General features: G+C 39.3%; 1 protein-coding gene across 12 annotated transcripts in view; it reads right to left on the reverse strand.

Moving 5' to 3' along the window:
* The window catches only part of NRF1 (nuclear respiratory factor 1), a 145,647-nt gene that overhangs the window by 36,762 nt on the left and 84,056 nt on the right, over positions 1-24,829 (reverse strand). For 7 of the 12 annotated variants that reach the window (XR_004277128.1, XM_032306097.1, XM_032306098.1 and 4 more), the window contains exons 6-10: positions 8,931-9,089; positions 7,904-8,101; positions 7,193-7,294; positions 3,234-3,392; positions 610-767 (exon numbers count right to left, since the gene is read on the reverse strand). Coding sequence is in view for 11 of the 12 variants with exons in the window: in XM_032306097.1 (XP_032161988.1) it covers positions 610-767; positions 3,234-3,392; positions 7,193-7,294; positions 7,904-8,101; positions 8,931-9,089 (776 nt within the window). In the remaining variant the exon portion in view is untranslated. The remainder of the gene's footprint in view (positions 1-609; positions 768-3,233; positions 3,393-7,192; positions 7,295-7,903; positions 8,102-8,930; positions 9,090-24,829) is intronic. The other 5 variants (XM_032306102.1, XM_032306095.1, XM_032306094.1 and 2 more) reach the window with 4 other exon arrangements.

Raw genomic sequence — 24,829 nt, forward strand, 5'->3', positions numbered from 1 at the left:
CTCTCACTGGAGTATCCCATTCTGCAGCACCTTTCCTAAACATACCTGAAGAAAAATACTTCAGTTATTTTTCCTAAAAATCTAAAACTCAGCTCAAAGTCACTGATAAGCAGGGAAAACAAATTTCCTGAAAAGCCAGTGAAATCAGTTCTCAACCAGCCACAACATGGATTAATGCCTCTAACAAAACGTAGTTTCTTTTGTAGGCGTGAAAGCATGACTAAAGCAATCTGTTCTGTAGGGTAAATGGAAAATCAGCCCTGAAGCTTCTTGCTTTATTATATCCTTTGGTCCCTTTAAAAACCCAAAATACTCAAACCTTGCTGTTTTTGGTCTGATAAAGGGTACAAGATAGGAAACAGCAGAACGGTCAACGGCCCTGCAGCAGCACGCTTGAGCTGGAAGCCAGAAGGCTGGACTAGCTGCGGCGGGGTCGGGTGGGGCAGTAACGAGGTGAGTGAGGCTGATGAGAAGGACAGTACGCTAGGGACCGCGAGTGTTAAGCTCCAAACACCATTTGTGACAGACTGAGGTACAACATCTCTCTTCACAACCCGTAGGTAGGGACAGATTCACCATCCTCATTTACTCCCCCAGCCCTGCCTCCACCTGTTGAGCGCCATGGTGACTGTAGCTCCCTGTTGCATCTCCTGAGAAGCTGCCACCGCGGCCTCTGCCAATGATGCCACCGCCTGGGTGGCCTCTGATGCTTGCGTTGTCTGGATGGTCATCTCACCTCCCTGTAACGTGGCCCAATTTTGTTCCACCTGAGGCAGAAAGGACATGACAGTAAAGAATCAAAGTCACAAAAGGAGTATAATAAACTGCTACGCGCTCAGCCAATCACACACACATTTTTAAATTAACATGACCTACGATGCACAGGACAGGGTTTTTAGTATGCTATCTTTCGTGTCTAAAAAAGGGGATATTAGAATAATCTATTTGAATTTGCCTATATATGCGCAAAGAAATTCCAAAAGGACACAAAAGAAACCACTGAAAATATTTTCCTCCATGTATGGGGGGTGAGAAGGGAGTTGTGGGAAGAGGTTGGATAGGAGAGAGAAAGCCAGATTTTCCAATGTATACTTTTAAATAATTTTTGAATTATCTGAGCCATATCAATGCATTACCTACTCTTTGAATTCTTTTGATTAGGTAATATATTACTATGGCTCAGATTAAAATAACTTTGAATAAACCATAATATTCAAAAGTTAGAATTTCTGAACAGACAGTAATTATAATTGTAAAAATATTCAAATGATACCAAAGGATATGCAATGCCAGTATTCTCAACCTTTTGTACAGATGTGACCACTGTTACCTATTTCTTATGTGTCTTTGCAGGGATATTCTCTCTCTATGCAAGTATATTTATAAACATACACACTCCCTACTTCCCTCCTTTCTACGACCTTGTAAAAAATAAAAATGGCAGCTTATTCTACGTTATCTCTTTGACCCTTGCTTGTTTCACCCACAATACATGTCCGAAGTGATTCTATTCCAGAACATATAAAACTGTTTCATTCATTCGTGACACATAATGATGGCTGCACATTTGCAGTATATAAGCACACCATGATTTATTTAATCAGCCATCTTTTAATGGGCATTTAAGATGATTCTCGTCTTTTGCTCTTACAAACAGTACTGTGATGAGTATCTTTACATACTATGTTGTGTATTTTATGGGAGTCTATTTATGGAGTAAATTCCTAGAGGTGGGATTGTATATTAAAGTTATTTTATATTTTAATTTTTTGATGGAAACTGCCAAATTCAGTAAACTTTTTTTTTTTTAATGTAGCAAAACCTACTTTCCTTTTAGTGGAGAGGAATTATGAAGAAACAAAATAAATTATTCAAAAAAAAATTTTATCTGGTGAGAGAACAGACTAGAATTTAGTTCTGTGAGATCAAGGACAGGGGTTATCTTGGCATTGGCATTCTTAACATTTGAGGCCAGATGAATCCTTGCTGTAAAGGGGGGAGTAAGGGTGTGTGTGTGGGGGGGTTGTCCTGTGCATTCTAAGATGTTTAGCAGCACCCCTGGCTTCTGCCCACTCACTAGATGATAACAGGACCCCCCCTAGTCATGACAATTAAAAACATCTCCAGACATTATCAGATGTCCGGGCCAGGGGCTGTACCCTAATTGAGAACCACTGCTTTTAGTATAATGCTCTGTATTTTGAGATTTCTCAGTCCCGGATACCTGTATCTAGCTACTTCAGTCCATTTTGCTCAGTAAGTACAGTTGATTAGTTATTCCCCCTCAAAAACAAAAAGCAGCAGGGGCAGTGAAATCAGTTTCTATTCAAAATCTGGGTGGTAATAAATCAGTGCACTCAGGTACAGTATCTCCATGGACTGGGGTCTCAGGACATTAGCCGTGCTTGCTGGCGCTCCTGGGGCTCCTGATCACATGGGTCGGGCCCAGAGCGTAGAGAGCTTGAGCTTACAGGTCAACTTTTTCCCAAAGAAAGTGTCCCAAGCTCAGGAGAGGCAGATATTTAAAATGCCTCCTGCTTTTCTATTACCATACTGAGACGATGATAGTGCTTCTCAAAATGCTTGTCAAAAGCCTCCCAGAAAATGGGACATTCCTTTGAACTGCCGTAGTACTTGCCCTGAGTCCTCACGGGCAGCGGGCAAGGCCAGCACGCCTCCGGAGCCCATCTCTAAGAGGCGGAGACAGCCCATTTCCTCCCCGCAGAGCTGCAAAGTTGCCCACTCAGGAACTCACAAAACTCTGGCTTCCCAAGAGTTAATATCGCTTTGATTTCATTACTCTGGCGAGTGTCACTGCAAATGATGCCACTTTTAATGGCAAGTTACACTGCCAATTTGTAGATGGTCTATGATTCCCCTCGAAACACCAACCAGAGCTGGCCAGGCCCTGTCACCTTCTGCCATTAAACAGTCTTCCTCTTTCCAGATCTGCCCCTCTGTATTTTTGCCCATCCCACTGCAGAGCTGGGCCTGTGCGGCTCTCCCAATACTCAGACTCCGATGGCAGCAATTTAATGTATACACATTTAGTTACAACTGTATTTGTAGCAAAAATGGTATTAGAAAGTTGCCATATACAGTGTACTTTAAGGAAGTTAAATTATATGGCATGAAAGATTAATGGATGGTGGCAAAGGGTAGAGAGGAAGTAGGAAGAAGAAGCAGACGAAGAAATTTCTATTCAGAATAATGGCAGGTGATAAATAAATCACTTGGGTGTTAACATTTCTTTGGAATTTCCTATTCTTCAGTCTCAGTGCTTTAGTTGTATTTGCTTGAGCTCTTGTTGCTCTCCCTTTCCATCTGTTGGGAGCCACTGTGTGGTTATCTATGCCGGATGTCACCATGTCCCAGAGAAAGGGCCCCAAGCCCTAGGAGGGAAAGATATTCAGAGGATGTACAGTTAGCATCAATGCTTTTTTGAGAGACCCACTCCAATGAGGCCCTTCAAACTGTGGTTACTCTATCCCTCTAGCTACAGTGAACCACTGAGGCCCGTCCACACGCTCATGGAGCCACGCACTGCATGTGCTGTTCCCTTGGATGGGAACACAACTACCACCCTCGCTTCTAGTCTGACCTCAGGGGAACCTGAAGGAGCCTAGACAACTCCTTCCACTCCCCTGTGGTCTGAGGCTCAGGACCTCTCCTGTGTCCCATTGCACCCTGGGCTTGCTTCCTCTGGATCCTTACCTCATTGTCTTTGTGCTATGATGTGTCTTTTCTCTACCACCTACCTGTGTGCTCTCTAAGAGCAAGAGCAGTCTTTATTTTCCTGTGTCTATCAAATCTCAGTAAATGGCACAGGGCTCAGAAAGTGTTTACTGAATGGCAGGATGGAGAACATATTCCTTTATTCATGTTTTCCTGCTTGTACTTCAGCCTACTTATATTTCAGGTACACTGATATTCATTAAAAAAACCATCTAGAATAAGTCGTGCTACCATTACATGTGGAATGGTTCAGCTTAAAATTCATGTCTTCAATTCTTGTTTCTTCTTCTTCTAACAGAACCATATTATGATCAGATACTACTCTATTTCAAAATTTGACTTCTGACACTTAAGTGCAATGAATATCACCACTACCAATTGGTGGACTTATCACACGACAGGATAAATTCTCAAACCCATTTGCCTTTGTAAGTACGCCATCAAAACTGAAATTATTTAAATATTTTGAAATCGAGATAGTTTATTTTATATTATTTTAAAATTCTTTCATTGTTCCTTTTTTCTTAAAGTATTTTCCACACCCAGTGTGGGGCTTGAACTCGTGACCCTGAGATCAAGAGTCGCATGCTCTTCTGACTGAGCTAGTCAAGTGCCCCAAAAGTCTCTCTTCTTTTAAAGTTTGTGTATTCATGTGAGAAATCTCTTCACCCAACATGGGGCCCAAACTCACAACGTGGGCCCCAAACTTGCTGAGTCAGCCAGGCACCCCTATTTCCTTGTTCATTTCTAAATGTCTATGTAACTTATAGTGTCTATGTAACTTATAGCATCTTTAATGAGTTTTAAGGTGACTCAAGTTAGAGATTTTTTGTTTCTTTGTAGCTATGGGTAACCCTTGAACAACACAGGTTTGAACTATATGGGTCCCTTCAGGTGGGGATTTTTAAAAAAATAAATACAGTGTAGTACTATAAACACTCTTCTCTTCCTTATGTTTTTTAAAATACTATTTTCTTTAGCTTGCTTTATTGTATGAATATAGTGTATAATACATATAACATATAAAACGTGTTAATTGACTGTGTTATCAGTAAGGCCTCTGATCAATACTAGGCTATTAGTAGTTAAGTTCTAGGGGAATCAAAAAGTTATATGTGAATTTGACTGCAACAGGGGGTCTGCACCCCTAACTCTCATGTTGTTCAAGGGTCAACTGTACTTAGATTACTGGGTATTCTCAGGACAGAGAGTACTCAAACAGATTTGGGAGACCATATATTACCAGAAGAGACTGGCTCCCAATGGTCCTTCTAATAAATTTAACTAAATGTAACTAACTGGATGTTGAGGCAGTGTAGTCTAATGGTAAGAGCTCTCACTGGCAAGGTTAGGATAACAAAATGAACTTCTAAACTTCTAAAAGTAGAGGTATCATTTATTTTTGTAAAGTACTTTCTCTTCCTTGTAAGAAAAGATGCTAAATACAAGGCCATAGGATGTTTTTACTGAATCGTCTGATACAATGTTTCATTAACTTGATGTGGTCTTATCTGCCCTAAGCAGTGAGATATTTTGAGTAATTCCAGTTCTTAGGGCTCAAAACTGACATGCTAACAACCATGTCAACATCTAGGAGGAATGAGAAGGCAAATAAATCATGCTACAAAATCTAAAACATTTTGTCACTTTCTGAGATAACCTGTGCTGCTTCTCTTCATATCATTTTTGTCTCATTCTAAGTGTTCAAAGAGTCACTTTTTTTTTTTTTTTTAATCTGTATGAATTTGGGTATTTACCAGCAGGCTACTTCTGTCATTCACCCATTCCTACAATAGAGGACTAAAAATTATGTACTAAAAAATGCTATAGATAAGTCACTGAGATTTTAAAAAAAATTCTTCATATTTTCCTGTGAACTTCTGAATTAACTGACCACTATATATGTGAAGTTATTTAGTAAAATGGGCTTCAAAGAATTCATCTCTAGGGATGTGTTTAAGAAACAAAGAGCTGCTTTCTTTAAATAGTATCAGGAAACACTTGGTAGGTAGATATGGTTGATAACTTTGATTAAGTCAGAGAGTAAAAAGTCTTGTGAATGTACCCACCACTGTCTTTTCTATCTCTTTCATACGTCAAGTTCTAGTGTTGTCTAGTGTCCTCCAGTTCTAGCGTCTGGGGACTGATGGATTTTTCCTTCAACTGATCCATACTCTTACATGATGCTTATATACTTATAAAAGTAAATATCCTCTTGACTGTCACTTTTCTATACTGTAAAACCAACTGCTGTTCCTGCCCCCAAACTTTCTCAGACTCCCTAGCTGGAAACATTCTCCCCTGAAGGCACAGACCACTTTGCAGCATCTACGGCATGGGCCAGAGTCCATCTACGGAGACACTTCTCTCCCCCACACAGTGGAGAGACAGGAGGAGCATCTGGAGAGCAGGGTTCCTGTGTACGCCACTCCACACTTCTAACACGTCAGCACAGCACAGCACAACAGGGGCTCACTTCCTGTTGGCCGACCGGGAAGCCTGGCTGTGTTTCTCTTCAACTCACTAGCCATGAGAACTTTCTCAGTTCTCTCCCTTTCCAGAGTTGTACACATGAAAATGACTTTATGGTGTTCTGAGTAGAAATGCCCCATGGTTGTGAACAAGGGTGAGATCATATTTTTAGCTTTATTTCTAATACTGCTTGTTGACATTTGTTAGCTATTTTTCAAGGGCTATGCCACACTGGTACCTTAGGGGAAAAGCCCACAGTGCCTTAATGAACCCTTTCCTGAACCCCACAAATGGCTCAGGCTTCAGAGCCTGGACAACATTTTCCAAATGCATTACTCAGCTTCAATCCTTTGTGACTCTGGGCAAGTCACCTAACCTCTACATGTCTTAGTTTTCTCATCTATAAAGTAAAGAATCTATTCTTAATAGGGTTGAGCACTTCACTTACCAAGTGCTCAATTAAGGTTCACTACCTTTAGGTTAACATCCCATAATTACCTTGATTTTGGTAGAGAAGGATTTTCTCATAAAGTCTTTTCAAAGGCATATTTAAAATGTAGTAAATCATGGCTACTGATTTACAAATATTTTTATCCCTCCAAAGAATTCTTTAGTAGCTCCTCTCTTAATGATCAAATTTTTTTAATAGAGCCCAATGATTAAATCTTTGGGATTCACAGCATAAAAGTATTAATGGATAATCTCTTTTTATTGTGTATTATATAAAATGCTATATAGCAAATATAAAATTATAAGTTTCTGACAGGTCTATCATGAAGGCCTATGAATTTCAATTATTACAGTTAATATACACGGCATAAGATATTTTGTAAAACTGTCATGGCCTGATGTTTTAAAAAGCTTAAATAAAATAATGCTACAGATGTACTGGCTACCCGATCTTTTTAATCTTCTGGACCCTAACTACTCCCTCACCTATACATTTATGTATTTAAGTCAATGCAGACCAAATCCTCTTTCTTACCTCTCCATCAGCCACTGCAGAATAATTCACTTGGGCAACAGTGACTGTGGTTGGCAATTCGGAAGCATCAGCCAATGTGGCTACTGTTGCCCCTGTACCAACCTAAAGAAAAACACGGAGAGTGATGTGAGTGGATGGATCCTTCTACCTCTCCTTTATTCGGAAGTTAAGATTCATGTAATCCCAAATTCAGCACAGGTAATGATTAATACGCTTTGTAATGTGAAGTGAGTTACTAAAATCGTATCTCAGACACTTACATGAGTTTCAGAATTCTATTTCAACCCAATAAATCAATATTAGAAGCTAGCATATTTCACCACTGGTAACTAGCGTCCATCAACCAACTTTCTACTTTCATCCCGATTTGAATTTTAGAGGTTCCCCATCTACCATCAAGTTGAGTTTTACCTCAGGAGAGGTAATTCAGAAGGGATAGTTCCTGCCCCTGATAGAATGAAACAGTACAAAAGAAGCCATTTTTACAGTGCTTTGTTTTGAAAATGTCCAGAAAAAGCTATCGATGGCTCTGTATTTAACAAATTGCAGACAATTTAAAATCTTATTAAAAAACCAATTTCAGATAGAAAGACTTTGGGGAGCTATAAAAAGTTAATTAAGAGTTTGCATGATGAAAACTTCTCCAGTCTGAGGCGAGGTGCCCACCGATCTACTTCACAAACCACAATCTGATAACATAGGTTTACTTACCTGGATAAGTGAGACAGTGCCATCAGGGTTACTAAAGGTCTGGACTACAGTCTGTGATGGTACAAGATGGGCTATACTGTGTGTAGTTGTGGCCTGTGTTTGTGTTTGCTGATCTTCAAAAGCATACAAAAGGTCCTCCCGCCCATGCTGTTTATAACAGTTTTTAACTATGGTCCGTAGTGCCTGGGTCCATGAAACCTGTCACCAAAAGACCAGACAACCACATTAAAGTCACAAAGAATGTTGGTTATTCAGCCCTACTATGGAATAAGCAGGTACTTATTTATCAAACCGAACCACACCAAGCCGGTACAGAATAAGCTCCCTTAGGGTTATTTCCCTTAGACCTATTGTGGCACAAAGAAACTCAGCATCAAGCATCAAAAATTTCCCACTAGATTCCTTCCTGATCAAAGTCTGGTTTAGCTTTTGGGTTTTATACTCTTCTAACCTGATGCCAAAACTTAAGCTTCTCACAAAAAAAGGTTACTCTTTTGTCAAGAATTTTATATTAAGATTCTCAATAAACTTCCAGGATAACTAAAAAACAATTTGCAGAAAAAGCAAGGGATGACATCTAGTTGAGTCCATCTTTATAATAAAAAAGAAGTATCATTATTAGCATCCTCAACCAACTTGTCATCTCTTTAATTCTATATTTATATTTTTCAACAGTGGTTCCTGCTAACTAGAAATAAGGACATTTCTAAGTCTTCAAAGTGCTTAATACTTTTTCTTAACGTTTCTTCAGTTCTTCCAAGCACCTCATAATATTAAAACTGCTCCAAAAGGCAAGTAGGCAGAGAGCACAGTAAACTCATGGTCCCAACTCGAGTCTTGATAGAGATGAAGTGATGGAATGGGAAAGGCTATAAATCAGACAACAGCAAACCTCTCTGGGAGACAGGTTCGACTTTCACGCATACATTTTTAGACTTTTTTAGCACAAGAAGTGGAATCCCCAAAATTGAGGTGGTTGATTCAGAGTGGAAAAGCAACAGGCTACTCAGGTCTGAGAAACCCTCACCCTCTGCTTTTGCTCTTCTGTGCGGACGTCACTCCGGACATTCGCCCATGGGATATCTTCAGGCCACCAGATGGGCTTGCAGCTTTCTTTGCCCCAGCCTGGTTTTCCCCGACCCGTGGAGTACTTGAGCATCTCTGGAATAAATGCCCGCAGCTGGGCCTAGAAGACAAGAGTGTGGTCATTAGCAGTCATGAAAAACATCTTGAGATGTGCCTGTGTCTTCCACCAAATTCTTTTTTTTTTTTTTTTTTTAAGATTTTATTTATTTATTTGACAGAAAGACTCAGTGAGAGAGGGAACACAAGCAGGGGGAGTGGGAGAAGGAGAAGCAGGCCTCCTGCAGAGCAAGGAGCCCGATGTGGGGCTCGATCCCAGAACCCTGGGATCATGACCTGAGCCAAAGGCAGACACTTAACAACTGAGCCACGCAGGCGCCCCTCCACTAAATTCTAAGATAATAAAACATAGAGCTTTCCTGGAGGGTCTCAGAGAATTCCAAGATGTGACTGATGAGAACCCATTGTTTTCCACAGAATACCATAGCTCCATGTGGGGCTGAGAATTATACATATGTCGGTGAGGCATGCCCTAAGCTGTATTTCAATGACTTGGCCCTAGAAGATCAAGAATATCAGCCACCAACTGTGATTTCTTCCTAAGATACTGTATGGATGCTATTTCCCTCATTTCCCTTCTACAACCTTCCGCACATTTAAGGTGTCAAACAAAGCCGATGTGTTTTCAACATTGTTCTGGAGGTAGTGAGCAGGGCAAGCAGATCAGAGAAATAAAAGGTGAGGAGCAGGCAGAATCATCACTATTTGTAGATGATACGACCATGCATCTGGAAACCCCAGAGAATCATATGAAAAACTACCATAAACAGTAAGAGCATTCAGGAAGGTGGCTGGTTACAAATGGGAAGTAGGCTCTACTTCAGAAAAAGGGAAAATAACCCTAAAGCTTTTCCAGAAAGTTTCTGGTATGCTAGGCCCATGTCTGAGTTGGACATACCTACACAGTGATCTTAAACACACTGTGGACTTCATCCAGATTTATTTCACTAATCGAATTCAGACCAGGCATGGTGTTAAACCAGAGACAACTGCCATTCTCCTGGCACAGTAACCACACTAAGCATGTGCGTTGGAGGGGAAGGGGAGCTTACTTTGTGAATACTCTTAATTGCTGACGATGATTTTTGGCAAGAGAAGCAGTTTATCAAGTTATAATGTTCCTCCCCGGACCTACTGCTTTCCTTTTAACCTCTGCAACACTCCAGAGAGAAGCAGCACCCTCCAACTAAGGACACATCCACACTGCCCCAACAGCTCAAGACTAAAAGGAGAAGACAATTTTAGCAATGGGTCATATCCAAGGACATGAGCTTGTAGCGATAAAAGAGAAAAAGAAGCCAGAAATGGGAATGGTCAAGTATTAATGGGAGAATGAACGCAGCACCACTTCTGTATTCAAGAGCCTACTGAGGTATCAGGTATTCTTATTTGAATATTATTTCACCAGAAGCTGACACCAATTATTATATAATAGGAAATCATGAACCCAAATCAGTAAAGCTTCCCAGAACAAGGAGAGCTCTGGTTGACTGTGTTTACATCCTCAACCCTTTCACCTCCCCAAGTCTGCCTCTCCCAGACAGTCTCCTGCCTACAGGATATGATATAATACACTCCATATATATTTGGCTCTGCGGCATCGAGCAGTAGGCTAATAGAAAGTATCCATTTGCAAACCCAGGCTATCAGCTGGCTCATGAGGTCACTCCTCCAGTTATTTTAAGAAAGTGCATCTCAAAGTCATTTTCCCCTTTATCCTGCTTTTCTGGGAGTCCGTTTTTTTCTTGCCTCAGATACAGAGAGAAGGAAAAGGCTTAACCCTCACACACAATATTTGCTTTTCTTCAAGGGTGGAAAAAGGAAAAAAACAACAATGGCTTTCTCGGATGCCAAATAAACTGATATCACACACTTTCACGAGTATCTCTTTTCTTTTAAACCCAACAGCACTCTCCAAAAGGAGAGTTCTGTATATCCAGACCTGGCAGTCTGGAGATAACGATGTACGGCTCAAGAGCTCTAAATTAACATAAGACTACAGAGTTCAGAAACCCGCCATCAGAAACACTTGGCAGACAGAGACCACTCCAGTCCCACCTGGAACTCCATACATTCTCCGATTCTGACGACTTTCAGCTTTTGATCCCACACCCATTCCCATCATAGTTTCCCACACCCCTCAGCTCTGGGTCACCCTGGCACCTGGTGATGGACACCTTCCATCCTGTCTTGCTTTTTGGCTCTCTCCCATCAGGCTTTCACTGGGTTGCAAGGACTCACAGGTTACAGGAAGTGTGGGCAGAGCACCGACCTATGCACTTAAAACCCTCCTCTGCCTTCTCTCCATCCACCTGTCTTAGTATTTGCTAGTAGAACCCCACTTTTATTCCCTAGACAGCCAAGCTCAAAATCTCAGTCAGCTTTACCTCTTTCCTTCCACACCCATCTAGCTACTCACTGCAAGTTCAATTCTTTCTTCTTTGAAATGTCTGTGCTCTCCATCCCTTCTTCTCCATACCCACCTCATCCCCATTCCTAGCCCAAGGCTAGTGCATCCTTCTAGTTGGTTTGAAGAACAACACATTCTCCCCTTTCTTCCGCATCCCATGCATCCCTGACAGGCAGGTTTCCCTAAGTGTTAACTTTTAAACGGCTTCTCACTCCTAGCAACCAAACTAGACTCCTCTGTCTAGCTCTTCCAGCACAATCCGGCCTCCCAGCACACTCAGTTCCTGCTAATTGACAACAGGCAGCCTTGGTCCTATTTGAGTGAGTCTCTGCACTATCTTAAGAACTAAACTCATTCCTGCATCTATGCCTTTCAATTTGTTCCCCTTACTGGAGCACCTTCTCAAGCTACTACTCCAATGCCGACACTCATTCCTTATTTGCCCAGCAAATCCCACATTCTTTGTGAAATATTTCCTGACTACTTCTCGAGTCAACTTCTTGTCAATCAGTAGTAAGAACACAAGCTCTAGACTCAGAGAGCTGGCTCTGAACCCCAGTCCCCTCTGAATCTTAATGTTCTCAACTGCAAAATGATAATGTAAGTATACAGATCAATTCAAAGGATCAGAGATAGTGGGGATATACACATGTTGCATTGACTTAACAGCAGTTTTATTATTACTTCAGTCATCAGCTCTTTTCTTAAATTCAAAGAAAAAGTCAATGTTCTGAAACAGTTTTCTAGTACTAAACACACCGTGATGTATGGAAAGGCATTTATCCTCCATTTTTCATGTCCGGTACGGTGGGTATGGTGGAAAAGGCAGAAGGAAGCAGAAGAATGAGTTTATATGTATCATGTAAACATGGTTGAAGATCAGAAATAAAGAATGCTGGAATCAAAAAGTGACCATCAGGGCCAATTCCGTGTCCTGAGGAAGCAAGCTGTTACCAGCACACCACAATGCACAGATGGCTCAGGTGATTTGCTCTGTGGGATCTTGGAGCACTTAAAAAAAAAAGGGTACAAGCAGATTACGAATGGAAGTCATCAGAAAATGGGACTCAAGTGTAATCATTAATTAGAAGAGAGAACTGGAACTAGGCAGCCTGTCAGAGATGTTCCATGTGCTAGAAATCTCTGGATGGGAAATGTCTCAAAGTCTTGGGAAGAAGAGAGTAGGAGAAACAAACAACAGATGGGGAAGGTTGCAACCACAGGCAAAACTCCATCAGAAATTAAAAAATGGGACCTGAGTGAAATATTAACTGCTGGTATACAAGTTCTAATTCAGAAGTAGATTTTAACTCTTTACTAATTATCAACTATATGAATTTGCCCCCGTATCAAAACAAGAGGTTAAAAGTGCTTTCTACTATAAAAGTTCACTTTTCACGTCTGTACATTTGGGGGATAAAGACCATTATTTGCTTTTAAATGCACGGAAATGATGTGACTTCCCTGAAAAAGATGATTTTCCATCAGACTATTATTTAATACTGTCCCAAATAAACAGTGCTCAGGCTAAAAGGCACTATCAATAAGGGAAAATGAATTATTCAGTATAGAAAGAGTTAAATGATTTCTTTCCAGAATTCAGCACTGTGCTCTCATTACCAGTTGGATTAATTACTGGTCCTGGAGAGTTTTGGAAACCCAAGCTACTCAATGTGCTTGTTAGGGAAGGTTTGTCTTTAATCCCCAGAGGAGACAATCAACAGGATCAGCAAAGGTAAAGCCTACCCTCTCAGGCTGTCCTTTAATTGGGCCGCAACAAGCTTTCCCAGTCTCTCATTCTGATTTAGGGTTCTCTATGGGCTTAAAGTGCCCTGCTTGGTCAGTAAACCCACCCCAGACCAGCAAACAGTAGAAAGTACCACTCCTTCCAGGGCACATTCAAAAAAAAAAAAAAAAAAAAAGATAAATTCCTGCTAGTGTCAATCAAGAGCAAAGATTATGTGGAAACCATTGATGTTTTCAAAAAAGATTTTCTGAAATTCTAAAAAGTTTAATCCACCCAAAATGAGAATTCTCACTATGTTAGAAATTTTCCACTTATAAATTCAGTAAATTCTTTGCTGTCCAATAATGCATTACCCTTATATATTTCCAAATGCCCATCTGCTCTCATTCTATCTTTGCTTATACCAGAGTCTAGGATTTTTGTGGCCCCTAGTGTCTATTTTGATTCAGTTATCAAGAAAAGGCTTCTCAAAATGTTTGCCAACTCCCCCTCCATTAAAAAGATGAGATTATACATAAAAAATTTCATGAGAAGGCTGCTGAAATAAAACTGTGCTGGCAGGTGATGTTTTCTATAGACTACAGGGAAACAGGAACGTGGCAAAGGAGGAAGACTGGGGAATTTTCAGACTGTGCCTTCATGATTTTAATTTTAAATCATGACCTTTCAGGTCAACAGTTCAATTACATTCAAATTGATATTTAAAGGGTATTAGAAAGCAAAAGCAAAATGATTTTTTTGTTTCTACCACCAACCTCTGTTCATAGAGATAATGAAAGCGACTTTCCTTATTAGAAACACCAATCCTATATCCTCCATTCCCTTGTAGTCCCAGCAGAAACACTGGTTCCTTTTAATCTCATTTCCCCATAAAACACATTCCCACAGAAACATGGGAAGAACAAGTTTGGGAGGAAAGATAAGTTCAGAGAATAGGAGGGATAGTCAATGAAGACACTCATTTCGAGACTCTTCTCTCAAGCCAACCCTTCTGCTGTCTTCGCACCCCATCAACCTATCAAACTGTTCCCTCGTGTTCATCAAATTGCTCTTAAAATTCTATCTTCCCTTTGAAGGAGTTTCAGATTGGTCCGTTTCTGCTACCTCATCTCAGCTGTACTCTTCTGTACAAAAATCTAGATAAACTAAGTCCTCTTCTCCATCCGCCTTTCCCAATGCAGTCCCCTGTCAGCAGCAGAATATCCCTACTTACACACCAAATTCTATGCGTTTACATGAATACATGATGGAAAGCACAGTTTTATTTTTTTAATTTTTTAAAAAGATTTCATTTATTTGACACACACACACACACACACACACACAGAGCACAAGCAGGGGGAGCAGTAGGCAGAAGGAGAGGGAGAAGCAGGCTCCCTGCTGGGTGGGGAGCCCAATGCAGAACCTGATCCCAGGACTCTGGGATCATGACCTGAGCCAAAGGCAGACCCTTAACTGACTGAACCACCCAGGCGCCCCTGAAAAGCAGTTTTATGTGATGGAAGAAAACACAAATGGTACCATATTGTACATATTTTACTAAAACTCACTTTATCCACTCAACATATTGTCACAGAGATCTTCTCGTGGTAGTGCAACTAGAAAAATCTCATTTTTAAAAAGTAGTTCCCGGGACGCCTGGGTGGCTCAGTGGGTTAAGCCGCTGCCTTCGGCTCAGGTCATGATCTCAGGGTCCTGGGATCGAGTCCCACATCGGGCTCTCTGCTCAGCGGGGAGCCTGCTTCCCTTCCTCTCTCTCTGCCTGCCTCTCTGCCTACTTGTGATTTCTCTCTTTCAAATAAATAAATAAAAAATCTTTAAAAAAAAAATAAATAAAAATAAAAAGTAGTTCCCTAGTATTCATGATATAGATTTTCCGATTCTTTAACCATTCTCCTGCTGATAAGCATTTAGGTTATTTAGTGCTTGTAAAAATGTTTCTTTGTGCACACGTGTGGGTTTCTAGCAGGGAAGTGAAATTGCTGGTTAGGTGGCATACGCATTTAATTTTTTTTTCTTTTTTTTTAAGTAGGCCCCATGCCTAGTGTGGAAACCAACTCAGAGCTTAAACTCACAACCCTGAGATCAAGAGGTGGATGCTTAACCTACTGAACCACCCAGATACCCTTGCATTTAACATTTTAACACACACTGCCAAACTGTCCTCCAAAAAGTGCCAACACCACTCCCATTAACAATATGCACAATACCTATAGTTTCCAAACCCTCCCTCAAATTTTATTACCCAGCTTTCTTATTTTGATTCACTGAATGTGGGGGAAATGGTAATTATTTTAATTTTCATTACATGAAATTGAGAATCTTTTTATACATTTATTGATTTCTTTTTCTTTTGTGAATTGTTCAGAATGCTTTACTTCTTTTTCTAATTATCTCTTTCTTATTACTCTGTTCTAGATATTACTACTTTGCCATATAATCTGTAAATATTTTTCTCTAGTCTAGTTGTAACCTGCATATAGAATTTATATGCCTATTCCCTTCTATTAGTATTCTGAAACATGTCATTATTCTTTTACTCTACTCAAAATATTCTTATGTTCTACTTAAGAATTCAATACTTTTGTTACCAATAATTTTGTTAGTCTCTTAATCTCATCCTGTCTACCTAGTATTTACAAAATGTCATCATATACATAAACATTTTTTGATAACTTAGATGGCAGAAAAGGCCTATTTTGCATATAGATTTTGCCATTACAGTAGGTAGAAGCAGTTTGGAACTGTTACCTACAAGAGTGGTTCTCAAAGTGGGCTGCACACTGGAATCTCCTGGAAAGTTTAAACACTTTACATGCCTGGATCTCGGCCCCAAAGATTCTGTTTTAATTGGTCTGGAATATGGCCTGGGCACTAGAATTTTAAGTTCTCCAGGTGATTTTACTATGTGGTCAAGTTTGAAGACCACTCTATAAATATTTTTTTGTCATAAAATATACATAGCATAAAATTTATCCCTTTAATATGTACAATTCAGTGGCACTAAGTGCATTCACAATGCTGTACAACCATCGCTCTGACTTCCAGAATTCATTCATCATCATCCCAAACAGAAACTCTGTATGCATTAAGCAGTAACTCCCCATTTCTACCCTTCCCCTGGCCGTGGTAAATTCTACTTTCTGTCTCTATGAATTTGCCCATTCTAGATACGTCATAGAAGTGGAATCACACACAATATTTGTCTTTTAATGTTTCTACTCTTTGGGTAGAAGAGGCCAGACCTATGCTTTTTCAAAACAATACTCAAGAAACCTAAATTGACAGCTGACTAATATTTTCAAAATAAAACATGTCAAGCCATGTGGATAACTTCTTCTTAATGAAGCAATCACTGTGCTGAATGTTTCTGAAGGTTTTTCTTGAAAACTGGTGAGGAATTACTATCCTATTGCATCATCAGCCCAAGGGAATATTAAAGCAACAAAGACTGCCCCAGTGAGAGTAAGAGGAGGACAGTAAGTTCAGGTGAGGAAAGGGAAGAGACAGGGAAAGTAGTAAATTTTTTAGAAGTATAATTACTATAGAATATTTATATTAGTTTTAGGTGTACAACATATTGGTTTGACAATTCTAAATATTACTCAGTACTCACCAAATAAGTGTAGTCACCATCTGTCACCATACAATGTTATTACATTATTGACTATATTCCCTATTTTTAAAAAAATTTTATTTATTTATTTGACAGAGAGAGCGCACAAGCACAAGTAAGGGGAGTGGCAGGCAGAGGGAGAGGGGATCAAGGCAGATGCTTAATCATTGAGCCACCCCGTCCCCCTATATTCCCTATTGTTTCACTTCCATGACTTATTTTATAACTAGAAGTTTGTACCTCTAAATCCCTTTATCTATTTTGCCCATGCCCCCACTCACCTCCCCTGTGGCAACAACCAGTTTGTTCTCTGTATTTAAGAGTCTGTTTTGTTTTTGAGAGTCCACATAAAAGTGAAATCATAGAGTATTTGTCTTTCTTAGGCTGACTTATTTCATTAGCATAACACCCTAGAGGTGCATCCATGTTGTCACAAAAGGCAAGCTCTCATTCTTTTTAACAGCTGAGTAATATTCCATTGTGTATATACCACCTCTTCCTTATCCATTCATCTGTGGGTGGATACTTAGGTTGCTTTCATATCCTGACTACTGTAAATAATGTTGCAATAGACACAGGGGTGCATATACCTTTCTGAGTTAGTATTTTTGTTTTCTTTGGGTAAATAGCCAGTAGTAGAATTACTGGATCACATGGTATTTCTATTTTTTAAAAACTTTAAGTTTTTTTATTTAAGTAATTTCTATACCCCACGTGGGGCTTGAACTCATGATCCAGAGATCGAGGGATGCATGCTCTTCTGACTGAACCAGCCAGGCGCCAATTTTTTTTTTTTTTTTAAAAGAGAAACAGAGAGAGTGTAAGCGGTGTGGGGAGGGGCAGAGGAAGAGGGAGAGAAAGAATCTTAAGCAGGCTCCACATGCAGCATAGAACCCAATCTCACAATCCTGAGATCATGACCTGAACTGAAACCAAGAGCTGGTTGTGTAACCAACTGCGACACCCAGGTGCCCCAGAGTACCAGTATTTTTAATTTTTAGAGAAACCTCCATTGTTTTCCACAGTGGCTGCACCAATGTACATTTCCACCAACAGTGCGTAAGTGTTCCATTTTCTCTACATCACCACCAAACTTATTTCCTGTCTTTTGGATACCAGCCATTTTGATTGGTGTGAGGTGATATCTTATTGTGGTTTTGATTTCTTCCCTGACAACGAGTGGTGTTGAGCGTCTCTTCATGTGTCTGTTGGCCATCTGTACATCTTTTTTGGAAAAATGTCTTTTCAGGTTTTCTGCCCATTTTAAAAAATTGGATTGTTGGGGGTTTTTTGGTATTGATTTGTATAACTTCTTCATATATTTTGGATATTAACCCTTTAACAGATATATCATCCGTAAATATTTTCTCATATTCAGTAGGCTGCCTTTTGGTTTTGTTGACCATTTCCTTTGTGTGCAAAATATATTTATTCTGCCACAGTCCCAATAGTTTATTTTTGCTTTGTTTTCCTTGCCTGAAAAGACATACCCATAAATATGTTGTGAAGGCAATATCCAAGAGATCACTGCGTATGTTTTCTTCTAATAGTTTTATGGTTTCAGTTCTCACATTTAGGTCTTTAATCCATTTTGAGTTTTATTTTTATGTATGGTGAAAGTAAGTGGTCAGGTTTCATTCTTCTGCATGTAGCTATCCAGTTTTCCCAACACCAAGTGTCTTTTCCCCATTGAATATTCTTGCTTCTATGGCCACAGATTAATTGACCATTAATGGGGTTATTTCTGGGCTCTTTGTTCTATTGATCTCTGTGTCTATTTTTGTTTTGTTCCCATACTGTTTTCATTACTATAGCTTTATGGTATATTTTGAAATCTGGACTTGTGATATTTCCAGCTTTGTTGTTCTCTCTAAAGACTGCTTTGGCTATTTTGGGTCTTTTGTGATTCCATACAAGTTTTAGGATTATTTGTTCTAATTCTGTCAAATATGCTATTGGAATTTTGATAGGAGTTGCACTGATCTGTAGATTGCTTTGGGTAGTATGGACATTTTAATGATATTAATTAATTATTTAATTAATTTTTGAATTTTATGTAGGCTCCACATCCAATGTGGGCTTGAACTCACGATCCTGTGATTAAGAGTTGCATGCTCTACCAACTGAGCCAGCCAGGCACCCTTTAATGATATTAATTCTTCCAATCCATGAGCATAGTATGTCTTTCCATTTGTTTGTGTTGTCTTCAATTTCTTTCATCAATGTCTTATAGTTTTCAGAATATAGTCTTTTTTTTTTTTTAAAGATTATTTATTTATTTATTTATTTGTCAGAGAGAGAGCGAGCGAGAGCGAGCACAGGCAGACAGAGTGGAAGGCAGAGGCAGAGGGAGAAGCAGGCTCCCTGCCGAGCAAGGAGCCCGATGTGGGACTCGATCCCAGGACGCTGGGATCATGACCTGAGCCGAAGGCAGCTGCTTAACCAACTGAGCCACCCAGGCGTCCCCAGAATATAGTCTTTCACCTCCTTGGTTAAGTTTATTCTGAAGTATTTTATTCTTTTTGGTGCAATTGTAAATGGAATTGTATTCTTTAGTTCTCTTTGTTCTACTTTGTTATTAGTGTATAGACTACAATAATTTCTGTATATTAATTTTGTTTTCTGGAACTTTACTGAATTTATTTATCAGTTCTAATAGTTTTTCGGTGGTGTATTTAGGGTTTCCATATAGCACCATGTCATCTGCAAATAGTGACAGTTTTACTTCTTCCTCACCAACTGGATGCCTTTTATTTCTTTTTCTTGTCTGATTACTGTGGCTAAGACTTCCAGTACTAAGCTGAATAAAAGTGGTGAGAGTAGACATCCTTGTCTTGTTCTTGATCTTAGAGGAAAAGCTTTTTCACCACTGAGTATATGATGTTACCTATGGACTTTTCATATACAGCCTTTATTATGTTGAGGTATACTCCTCTAAAAGCAATCTGTTGAAGTTTTTACATGAACAGATGTTGTATTATGTCAAATCTTTCTCTGCATTTCATGAGATAATCATATGGTTTTTAACCTTTCTCTTTTTAATGGGATGTATCACATTGATTTATTTGTGAATATTGAAGCACTCTTGCATTCCTGGAATAAATCTCATTTGATCATGGTGAAGAATTTTTTCTTAAATGTATTGTTGAATTCAGTTTGCTAATATTTTGTTGAGGATTTTTACACCTTTGTGCATCAGAGATATTGGCCTGTAGTTTCCCTTTTTGTAGTGCCTTTTTCTGGTTTTGATATCATGGTAATGCTGGCCTCACAGAATGAAGCAGACACTTAACCAACCTAGCCACCCAGGCTCCCCTGTTAATTATTTTTAGAAGTATGTGTATGTATGTATGTATGTATGTATTTAAGTAATCTCCACACCCAGCGTGGGGCTCAAACTCAGGACCCTGAGGGTAAGAGTAACACACTCTTTTGACTGAGCCAGCCAGGTACCCTGAAAGACTTTTTAAAAAAACATTTCAGGGGCGCCTGGGTGGCTCAGTGGGTTAAACCGCTGCCTTCGGCTCAGGTCATGATCTCGGGGTCCTGGGATCGAGTCCCGCATCGGGCTCTCTGCTCAGCAGGGAGCCTGCTTCCCTCTCTCACTCTCTGCCTGCCTCTCTGCCTACTTGTGATCTCTGTCTGTCAAATAAATAAATAAAATCTTTAAAAAAAATAAAAAATAAAAAATAAAAAAACATTTCAGTTTTAACTAGTAATGGAAATGTTCAAATTTTCTATTTCTTGCTGATCCAGTTTTGGAAGAGTGTATGTTTCTATGAATTTACCCATTTCTTCTAGGTTGTCCAATTTACTGGTATACAATTTTTCATTAATACTTTCTATTTCTATGGTGTCAGGTGTTACTTCTTTTAATTTCTGATTTTATCCCTTTATCATTATGTAGTACCCTTCTTTGTCTCAAAAAGGACTGCATTTCAACTGGGAATCCTGTATTGTTCTTTCCAGAGATGTTTCTTCTATAATTATAATTTTTGCCTGGATCTCTTCTAAGACAAATTCCAAGAAGATTTACAACTTCCCAAGAACAAGAGAATCCTACTGGACTCAAGTGTGGTAAAGCGCAGAACTGACTGCTCACTAGCAAAATCATAATCATTGCTTAAAGGCTTTAAGCAACGATGTAATTCCTAAATTCAAAGTGCAGTCTGGGAATTAGCAACAGCATCAGCATCATCTTGGAGCTTGCTAGAAGGCAGAATCTCAGGTCCCACTCAAGACCAACTGAGTCACAGTCTGAATTTAACAAGACTCTCAGGTAATTCTTATGAACACTGAAGTTTGAGAAGCACAAATTAGCCCATTTTCTGGTTTCTGGTCTGAAGTATCCTACAAAATTTTGCTAACCTGGCTTTCAAAATCTCTGAAAAAGATAGCATCATTGTTTCGTTGCAAATGAATCCTGCGGTTGCAGAATCTACAACAAAATAATGATTTCTTCTGCTAAGTCTTATCTTAACCTCCTTTAACTCTTATGCCAGGAGATAGGCAGATATGGGACAAGTTCTAGCCACTATTCTTAAAGGTACCTAGAAATGCAAGTTTTCATTTTAGCACTAAAAATACTATAGAGCTATGTATTTTTTACCACACACACACACACACACACACACACCCCTTTATCAGGATCAAGATATGTTTATAACAGTTTCTGTTTCTAAGTAAATGTTTATGTAAACATTCTATTACTAACATAGTATGATATGTATACCAAAACCAAAAGTTAATAAAAAAAACAACAAAAACTACAGAGCTGCTTCCTAAAAGAACAAGAGCATTTAGTTCACACAGAACTTAAGATATTCTATCATATGTAATTTCAATTTGTGTAAGAGACAATTGTGATAGTTGTTAGAGCAAGTCAAGAAATTCCTTTAAGGGGCGCCGTGTGACTCAGTCATTAAATGCCTGCCTTTGGCTTAGGTCATGATCCCAGGGTCCTGGGATCGAGCCCCACATTGGGCTCCCTGCTCAGCAGAGAGCATGCTTCTCCCTCTCCCACTGTCCATTCATGTGTTCCCTCTCTTTGTCTCTCTGTCAAATAAATAAAATCCTAAAAAAAAAAAAATTCCTTTAAAACAGTAAATGTTTAGCATGGATTAGCTGAAATACTCAATTTGAGTAATAATCACAATATAGTTCGAGAGAGAGAAAGCACTGGCAGTAAGGACTCTACCCTTTAATACCATTTCTGTTTGTCACTAACTTGCTTCATAAATTGCTTCCTCTCTTTATGCCTCAGTTTTTCAGTATATTGTCACCTGTATTGTCCCACTTCATTGCTGAGCCAAATAAAAATTCCAGGTTCACTAAATTTCTGTAAGTGAGAAATGATATGCTCAGGTTACTCAAAAGTTAATATAGGTAATATAAACAGTTAGTATTAATAATTGGCAATACTATCTTTGTGTGATGCCTTCATTCTCAAAGCACTTTCCCATATAATACCTCGTTTTTTCTTCCTCTGATTCCATAAAGAAGGAGGGCATATAGTATTCTCATTTTCAGAAGATAAAACTGGGAGCCAGGGCTGTATGTGGTAGGACTGGGATTAGAGACTAGACCTTCCAACTGTAAAAACCAGACTAATTCTCAAATTTGTAAAGAATTAAAATAACGGAACACATAACATTAGAACAGTATCGAATACAATTTAATCTTTGGATGACTGAGAACTCATCTTAGGATTGCATACAGAATTATGTTTGTGAGTTAGGATCATCAATATAAACATTAGTTATTTCCACTGCACTCAGTGCAGATAAGATGATGCATAGAGCTGTCTGGTTAACGAAAGTCCAGCTCTGTTACAGCGCACTTTTACCATTCTGGAATTTTATCACTTCAAGGAAGTCATGAATCACCCATATGGTCCGAATTCTAGAATTGGTGTCCAATTAAATTTACTTAGTCCTTCATGGTTACTGACCGCATGTGAGTTCTGCTTCCTTGACTATGAAAGAGGAATGACATATACACTCTAGAGAGCAAGGATTAAATGAGATACCCCTGTAAATAACTTAGTAGTGTGCCTTCCAAAACATCGTAGCTATAGAAGAGAAAAATAAGAAAAATAAAGAGAGTGTTGACATCTTTACCCAACATAAAGTTCAACACACTTATACTTTAAAAAATTCAAGTTTAGGGACATCTGGGTGGCTCAGTGGGTTAAAGCCTCTGCCTTCAGCTCAGGTCATGATCCCAGGGTCCTGGGATCGAGCCCCACATCAGGATCCCTGCTCAGCAGGGAGCCTGTTTCCTTCCCCTCTCTCTGCCTACCTCTCTGCCTGCTTGTGATCTCTGTCTGTCAAATAAATAAAAATCTTAAAAAAAAAAAAATTCAAGTTTAATATAAATAAAGAAAATATTTTTTGTGTTTCTATGGTTAAAAAAGTAATTCATGCTTATTAGACAAAGAAAATAAACATCACCCATAATGCCACCATGCACAGATAATCACTGTTAATATTATGGTGTGATAGTAAATAGGTTTATATTGCTCTGAAGTTTTACACACATGCAACACACACACACACACACACACACACATACACACACGCAAGTTTTGTGTGCATGTTTTAAACAAATGAAATGGATTAACTCAATTATGTATCCCCTGAAAAAAAAAAATCTAACCCTCTCCCAAAGAACCACAATACAAAGCACTAAACAAAGCACTTGAATTAGAGTACATAAGAAATGTTATTTTTACAAGCAGTTAAAAACTACCAGAACTCTGTCCCACAGCAACAGAGAACACGTCAGCATTTTTGGTATCTAATATTTCACTGAATAGTAAATTTCTGGTCTCTTTTGGGAGCTGCTCATCTTCTCATGTAAATTCTAAACATCACCACTATAATTTATTCAAGCACTTTGTTCTCAGATTTTCCTATTGTAAACAATGCCATGGACATACATCCTTGCTTACCTGGAGGGCGTGACATATACAAGGTTAAATTTTGATATGCACAGGAGAGAGCACAACACCTCACATGCCTAACAGAGTAGTCTTAATCAGAAGCTTAGTTAACCTTATAGATACCTTGTATCTGAGGCACTGAGTAGATTCTGTACATCAATCAGGTAAAAAAAAAATTCTCCTTATTTTCTTTAATTAGAACAGTCTTAAGGATAGAATAATAGGTATGAAGTGACAGGAAAAAAGTTAAGCTAATGCTTTCCTTTCTGAACCATTATTTAGATATTCTTCAAGTGTTCACAGAAAGATTCATGAATCCAATAAGCAAAAGATCCCAATGTAGCTTTACAAACTACTGGATCACTTTAGGCCAAGTGGTGGGTTCAGACTCAGCAGGAAAAAAGTGCCATCTCCTGATTAGCAGCGTGCATGTCTGCAGCCAGGGGCCTCGCACTCAGGAGATTTCCAATCCAGGCACCTACCATGCTGGATGCGTTTTACTCTGACTCTTAGGTCATCTACTAGACAGATACTGTTATTTAGAATTGAGAGGTTCTTCAGGTGCCGTGAGCTGTAGTGGATGGCAGTCAAGAACAAAACTCTCTAGGGCCCTGCTCTCAAATTCTAGCTGAAGAGATAGCAGATAAGTATACATGTTAATGAAGATGATTTCAGGTAGTAATCGGTGTTTCCGGGACAGTAAAATAGGAGATGTTCTGGGCAGTGACTCAGTAGCAAGGAGAAGCTCCATTAGATGGGATAATTGAGAAAGGCTTGTCTCACGAGGTGACGTCTGAGCCAGACTTTGAACAGGATAAGGTTAAGCACGTAATGATCTGGGAGAACAACATTTCTGGCAGAGGAAACTGCCAATCTTAAAGAATGGGCTTGGAGTGTTTTGACAAAAAGAGGGCCAGGGTGGCCAGAGCACAGTGACTGAGCAGGAGACTGAACAAGGGAGCTGGAAAAGGCTGGATTCTCGGGTTAAACATGGCCTCAGAGGCCCCAGCAGTCTGAATTTGACTCTAGGTATGGTGGAAAGCCATTCAAGGGCTTAAATAAGACAG

Source organism: Mustela erminea, chromosome 11 (genome assembly GCF_009829155.1).
Source record: "Mustela erminea isolate mMusErm1 chromosome 11, mMusErm1.Pri, whole genome shotgun sequence".
NCBI lineage: Eukaryota > Metazoa > Chordata > Mammalia > Carnivora > Mustelidae > Mustela > Mustela erminea.